This window comes from Drosophila ananassae, chromosome 3L, assembly GCF_017639315.1.
Source record: "Drosophila ananassae strain 14024-0371.13 chromosome 3L, ASM1763931v2, whole genome shotgun sequence".
NCBI lineage: Eukaryota > Metazoa > Arthropoda > Insecta > Diptera > Drosophilidae > Drosophila > Drosophila ananassae.
Window position 1 is genome coordinate 11,782,652 of NC_057929.1, and position 7,351 is coordinate 11,790,002.

The following is a 7,351-nucleotide window of genomic DNA, read 5'->3' on the forward strand; positions in this document are numbered from 1 at the left end:
AGTGCATCCCACGTCACCTGACCGGCTAGCCAACAATTCTGGCCATGAATTTTAAATTTTGGCAGTAGGTTTCCCTTAAAGGGAATAAAAGGGTTTCAAGAGGATTTGGGTCTTAAACGATCAAGAACTAATAGAAATGTGTACTGGGAATATGAGTTATTGAAATTCAAAAAAAAGCTTCCTTTCCAGCACTAAAATCGATAGCGATTGATCGATTAATCGGTTGTGAGCTTGATTAAAAAACACTTCCCAACACTGCCTTACGCTTCCCTAAGTTCCCTAAGACACTTCCTTGTGCGAAAAATTTGCAATATCTGCGATCTGTGCAATTTGAGCTCTTCATCATGTCATTGTACCCGGATCACACCTTGAGCCTAACCTCTGTGAGTCCTTTTGCGATAAGATACCCCAAAGAAGCATCTAAACCCTTTCTTCAGTTGACCATCACGGAGTGCTTGGGCTGCCAGAATTTGACTGCCAACTTCTCCAAGGCCGACAACGTGCACGTCATCGTCTACAACTCGCTCAATGTCCCGCCCAAGGACCAGCAGGCCGTGACTCCGGTGGGTCAGGCCATCCTCCTGCTCAGCTCGCAGTCCTACGCCGACGCCCACCTCGAGAGTGCGCCCTTCCTGAAAACCGGAAAAGGCTCCATCATCTTGCGCTTCGAGATGATCCCCGCGAGACCCGCTGACGAGGGCGAGGCTGCCGCCGGGGAGGATGAGGACAGCGATCTGGACATGGATCCCTGCACCTCGAGGCAGGCCCTGGAGCGCATAAAGCGGCGGGAGGAGCGGAAGGAGCGCCGCCAGAGCCAGGTTGCGGAGAAGGAGCGTCTGTCGAAGAGTGTCCAGGTGTACGTGAAGAGGCGCTTCGATGAGCTCGCCTTCTTGGACAAGGTTTTCGTGGAGATCGATGGGGGAGAACTGGAAATGATGACAGTCCAATGCTTTATTAGCCAGTTCTTTGTGAGCCCCACTCACTCGCAGAGTTTTCTGGGGAAAGTTCACGAAAAGTACGGGGGCAACTGGCTGAAGGTCATACAAAGCGACCGGGACGACACCAGTCACTTCACGTGAGTTCTCTTACACTTCCTTTGAAATACAAGCCGTTTCTATGTATACCTGCCTGGCCTTCCTCCCCCAGTGATTCCGACAGCCCCTTCCTGACCTTTGTCAACCTCTTCGATCGCACCGCCGTGAAGCCTCAGGACCTGAGCTACAGAGTCGGAAAGGTCTACCTCGAGGTCAGCGAGAGACTATGGATCCAGGAGCGCAGATTCGTGCTGGACCTCTTCAACCAGGTCCGTCGCATTTTCGAGTTCATAACGAACAACGAGCACACCGTTTGGTTTGTCCTGCCTGAGCGCCAAGTGAAGGATCCGACGCGGCCGATGGTAAGGGGGCTCCTGCCCACTACCCCAATACTATAACCAGATTCAAACGGCCCTAATACTTCCCAAATAGTCCCTAGAAGACTTAGACTTTTCCGAGGTGCGGTCGTGCATCCGGGCCGTCGCGGACAAGTCGGATGTCTCCTGCACCGACTCGAATCATAGTCTCAAGGACGCGCTGATGGTGTCCTTCCAGTTGGCGTTCGCCACCCACGTGCGCCAGTCTCTGATGGTTCTAAGTCACATGGAAACTGTGGGTATTCAAGAGTAGTTGATTCTTACAAAGGTGTGATCCTGTCCTCTATCCTCAGCTGTCTGAGTACATGACCATGCAGTACATCTCGGCGCAGTACATGAACGATCTCTACGTGAAGGAGGCCTCTGATCCTGTAAGTCTTCGATTCGAATAGACCTCTTCCACAAAAGTGTTTGATTACTTCTCCGGCCTGCCCATTTCAGCAATGGATATGCCACTGTTACTTGCAGCGCATCGTGAACATGGCCCTGTTTATGGGGACCGTGGTCCTGATTGAGTTCCCCAGCGCCTTCACCCTCCTCAACGGAGGCCGCAAGCTCCTCAAGTGCTACCAGCGGCACGTCAATGACGAGAGTGTCTGGGAGCTCTTCGAAGACGTCTCCAAGGAGGACAATTTCTCCGTGAACAACATGAAGAAGCACGTCGACCTCATGAAGCATACGCAGTAACTGGGAATTCGTTATGTAAGTCGGATCTGTCCGCAAAAAGTGTGCATTAATCAGCCTCGTCCCTTCGCGTGCAATTTCAGCTATGACCTCACCCGAAGCATGCATCCTGCCACACGCAAATGGCAAATAGTTCCATGCTTATTTTCTAATTTCGCCCACTGAACTCCGGCTGAATGCATATTCTTCAGCTTCATTTCATTAGGGTTTTGCCGGCTGTCAGTTTGAATCGGGAGCAGGCAAGCAGGGTCCTGGGCCACCTCTCCCCACCACCCGGTTGCAACTGAAACAACAATGGCTGTCAGACAGAGGAGGCACGCGTCATTTGCCGGCGAAAATGCATTTTGCGCAAAACCGAGAGCATTTTTAGCGAAAATCAACCGACGACGACCCAGTTGGGGGGCCTTGAGCCCTCAGATGCATCCTGATGGAATGCTGACTGACTGGCTAACTGACGGACTTGAATGATTGGCGGTTTCTGAGGCATTCCTCCGGGGTGCAGCTGAGCGAAATTCATATCTACGGAAGGTCATAGATAGTTTTGTAATTTCCATTTATTTTTTAAACTTTAAATTCTATCAGAAATCACTTATATCATTATTATATTCACAATTCCACTTAATAATTATATATTTTTTAAAACAACCTGTTAGTTTGTCACTCCATCTAGGCTATTGATTGAGAAATTAGTTGCCGGTCGGCTGATAATGGAATTCGCAATTTATTAGCGAAATTGTGCCGCAGGGTCAGAGTGGCAAGGCAGCCGTTCGTCTACGCAGGTTATAAATAATGAAAAATGCAACGAAAAGTGCATTAGACAGGTTTCGCTCCGCGATGCGTGCCACATTTCGCACCTCGAGGAGATCGCATGCCAGCACTCAGCAAGATGACAGGTGCCCCCATCCCCAGTCCCGTGGCAGGCCCACTCTCTGCTTTAATTGCACATCCAAATAAACGCTGTATTTTCCAGCGTGAATATATTTCCTTGAGTTTCGCAATTTTGCTGCTGCCGCTTTTGGGTTTTTCTGCTCCGGCAATCGGAAAGTGCTCACAAGAGGCAAGAGGCAAGTGGCAAGAGGCATAATGGCAGTGGCAAGGGGCCGGGGAGCGGTTCATGAACAGCAAATTAGTTTCAACTGAATATTATTTGATGGTTTTTGCCAGCAGACAGCTACAGATATTAGAACCGAAATGCAAATGAAGATTTCCATGAATGCCATTACCATTACGGTTACGGGCATCTCCCCGCCTCGGAATTGAATTTCATTTAAAATCATTTGCTGTTTAATATCAGAATTTTAGATGTGCTGGTGCAGCATCTCGCCCAGAAATATTCATAATTTAAGGGAAGAAAAGCCGTAAAAAGGGGCCAGCCAGTTTGTAGTAATTATAAATTAATAACTAGCCCCGCTCTGCCTTCTTGGCCATTTTTTCGCCGGGCATCTGTGATTATAAAGGACCTGGCGGAAGCTGCTCTCCTTTTGCCTCTGCTTTCTATTCTTCCCGGGGCTTTCGGCCCGCACTTATGACCCGGACTTGAGCCCTTTGCCCTCTGACCATTTTTTCCGCCGTCGACCGTCGACCACTGGCAGCTGCTAAAAGCGCCAACGAGTATTAAAAACTCGTTTCGATTAAATATTTAAACAGTTTATTATGCTGGAACCTCGATGCCGTAACATGCCACACATGTGGGCGTGACACGGCCGCCCCCTCGCCACTACGCCGCCCCCCTGTAAAATGGCGCGTGCAATGCGCCAAAAGGAAATTTAAATTTGAATTAATTATGATGCCACGCCTGGATGCAGCTCCCATGTCCCCGCCTCGTCCTAAATCCCGTTCCCGTTCCCGTTCCGGAGTCCCGAGTCCTGCCAGATATTGCAATTTGCTGTGTTTTTGCCGTTGTTGTCGCCATTGTGGTTCTGCTGGTGTTGGGTCCACGGGTGCAGCTCGAAAGGGGTGTCGGGGGGGCATGTTGCATTTACCAAATAACAAATAATAGCACTTACCGCCCCTCGAGGCGGGTCCTGCGGCATGCGGCGTGTGTGTGGGAGCTGTTATTTAATTTTTTGTTCAACAAAATGCAAACAACATAAGCAGCACGAAGCGGGGCTTAAAAGTTTAAACCGGCGAGTGAAATGTTTTGGAAAATTTGGCCAGCAAACAAGAGCTTATGGGTCTGGGGTGATCCCATATAGGACTCTTCAAGGAGTCTCCTAAGCAGTCACTAACTGGCCACACTCCGAGGCATTCGGTTCATCGGCCAGCTACAGAGCAACAATCGATCCTGGCCTGGCCAAAAAACACACTCGCATGGCCCGAAGGATTAATAGTCCTGGCTTGAAATTCAATTGGACGAACCCAAAGAGGAGAAATTAAAGTGCGGGCGGAGTTTGGTTTTTGCATTTGCGTTTAATTGCCAAATAATCCAAAGCGACCGGCGGCGTTACTGCGAGTGGGTGGGCAGGTGGGAGGACCTTCCTGCCCGCCACCCGTGTCAGTGCCAATGATCCAGCCGTGGACAGGCCGTTGACGTTGCTAACCCAATTAAACTGTCACAACCTTCGGTGGCCGCCCTCTCAGCCCACTCCTCCCTGTTTTAACTGCATTTCGGGCCGGCTTTGGCGTTTGCCGTTGCCGACTGGTTGAGTAGCAACTGTGGGGATCTGCTGCGAACTGGCACTTTGCCCAAATAAACCGCAGGAGCAAAAGCCACGCAAACGCTTCCAGAGTCCTTTGGTCCTCCGCTTCGCCGGGCTTCAATAGCAATTTGGTGGAATTCCTTTTTAATTTCGACCGCACTTCCGTCTCGCCGCAGTTGACGCCTTCGGATAGAGTCAGCTCGAAAGGATGCGATGGAATGTGAGTTTACTAACCTGAACGAGTCCTCAGAGCTCCCTGAATCTCTAACTTAAATTCTGTCCTCTTTGCAGCTGGCTGGGCTGGAATTAAATGTTTTGTTTTAGTTGAGATGAACGCCCCACGAAATCCAGGCCCTGACTTGTATTCCCGATTTCCGCGGCAGGACAATTTTCGGCGCCATAAAACGGCGCAAATTTCATTAGCATCTGGCTAGACGTCCTCTGGCGAACAAAGGGCGAGGAAGATAACGAAGCCATGAAATACAGCGATTTCTTTCAGTCTGTCTGGGCCAAATCAAATTTGAAGCGAATGTGCCGGGCGGGAGGAGCAACTTCTGGCAGGACTGAAAGATCCTCTTCATCGCGAAGCTCCTCTAATTGTCTTGACGGAGAACGGCCCGCCCCTCCTATATTTGTAATGTGCAAATATGCGAATATTGTTTTTCCAACGTATATACATTATGTTGTACATTCTCCGGAATATTTCTTAACTTCCTCCGGCTCTGTTGACTCTGCCGGGACTCTGTGCTGGCTTTTGTCAGCGGCCTTGAGACGCCCAACTTCATCAGAGTTGGGCAAACAAGTGCATTTCTCTTTTCTCCGGCCTGCTGCTTATGCAATTAGCCAGGCCGAAAAGGGCTTTGTTTTTCTTGCCAAATTGTTTACACAATCGAACGGAATTCCCCTTTCCCTCTGCTCCTGCCAGGTTTCGGCAAAGCATTTTTAATTACACAGCCGGTGTTCGTGGGATTTTGTATTTTGTTTGAAATTTGATTGGAAACGATGATTTGTAATTGATTTTCGCATCGAGGGCAGGGCATCGAGGAAGTAAAACAAACAGAAGGTCAATAAATATTGTGATTTAATTAATGCAAGCCCGCTATTAATTTGCTAATCCAAATCCTGTAATTTAGACTCTTGGCTTTGGTCCCGATTTCGTTTGAAATATTTATGCCCGAACAGCAGTTGTCACTAGCCCTTGTCACAATCGTTTTTAATTTCCATTAGCTTTTTATTGTCGGCCATGATATAATATTTATTAAGTGTAAATAAGCTTGAACTGAATTGTGATGTACATTTGGGAATTTAATTATCAGCTTTTTATTAATCCCGGTAGCATTTGTTTTATTTTACCACGCGACTTGCCCGCAATTGACGAAGAGCCTGCTGAAAAAAGAGCCGCCTCTCCGGGCAATTATCAAAATAACAATTACGGCCAAATGGGTAAATAAGTTAAGCGTTAAATTGCAAAAAATTCAATTTAAATAGTTTGCCCCACTCCTCCATAAGTTGTGTAATTTTTTGTTAGACAAACATCAGAAATTAGAGCCCGTCGGCGGAACTTTCTCCCGCCAAGTGGGCCGAGGTGGGTGGGCAGACAAGCCATGTTTCTGCCTCCACTCCCGGCCCGAGGAGCATCCTTTGTTTGTAATTAATTTCAATACAGCAAGGCATTACATGAGAAACTCAGTAAATTTCAAAGTATGCTGCGAAGCCAATAAACTCCGGCGAAGCTTTTCAGGAGGCGGGAGGAGCCAGTGGGCCAGTGGGTGGCTCCGGAGGTGGGCCATCCCGAAGCACATGCTGAGCAAAATACATTGTGAATGTTGCACACGAGACGCGTGAGATGAAAGAAAATGCTCGAATTTAAACCTGGAACACGTGAGGCAAATATCAGAGTCGGAGGGGCGCGGTGAGGCGTGGGGCATGCCCCTCCTAGCTGCCACACTCCCCCACTAGCGGCGTATTACTTTGCCCATAAAAGTAGTTAAATTATGTTGACTGAAAAACAGCGCCAGTATCCACGACTGTGTGAGTGTGGCCAGAGGAGGCATAGGGCGGGGGGCGTGGCATGTTGGTTACACGCACACACCACCAGACACCACCACCCCCACTCCCACTCACACACTGATTCGTATTTTTGCGCCAAAGCAGATAAAAGTAACTCGCACTCGCCATTTTAGTTAAAATATTTGCACGTTTCGCCGGGATTGCACGTCCTTGCCGTATTTGTGTGTGTGTGTGTGTGTGTGTGTGTGTATGTGGGTGTGTGCGAACAAGGACCTTCCTCTGTTTGGTTTGCTGTTCATTTTATTGAAATTCCCGTTCGCATATTGGCTGGGGAATTGTTTCGGTTCCCCGCTCTTATTTTTTTCGCTTTGTTCGGCGAGCAGCTCCAGCTGCCCCACAAAATCCCCGAAAACAAAGGACAGACAAACGGTTGGAGGGCTTTTATTTCCGAGAGTGGGCGGGTGGGCTGTGGCGGGGTTGGGGAACACGACTGGGTTAGTTCCAAAATCAGCATACATACTTGATAATCCCACGCATCAAACGCTGAGGTTTTTCAAACAATTAAGCCATGAGAGATGTGAACTGGAACACAGCAACCGTTCGGGCT

General features: G+C 48.8%; 1 protein-coding gene across 1 annotated transcript; it reads left to right on the forward strand.

Moving 5' to 3' along the window:
* Nucleotides 1-254: 254 nt before the first annotated feature.
* LOC6496147 (protein ORD) lies at nucleotides 255-2,734 on the forward strand. The gene is made up of 7 exons (XM_001960297.4): nucleotides 255-383; nucleotides 438-1,075; nucleotides 1,147-1,396; nucleotides 1,467-1,646; nucleotides 1,705-1,782; nucleotides 1,853-2,113; nucleotides 2,179-2,734. Exons 1-6 carry the CDS (start codon nucleotides 345-347, stop codon nucleotides 2,096-2,098), a joined length of 1,431 nt encoding a protein of 476 aa, XP_001960333.2. The 5' UTR covers nucleotides 255-344; the 3' UTR covers nucleotides 2,099-2,113; nucleotides 2,179-2,734.
* Nucleotides 2,735-7,351: the final 4,617 nt, after the last annotated feature.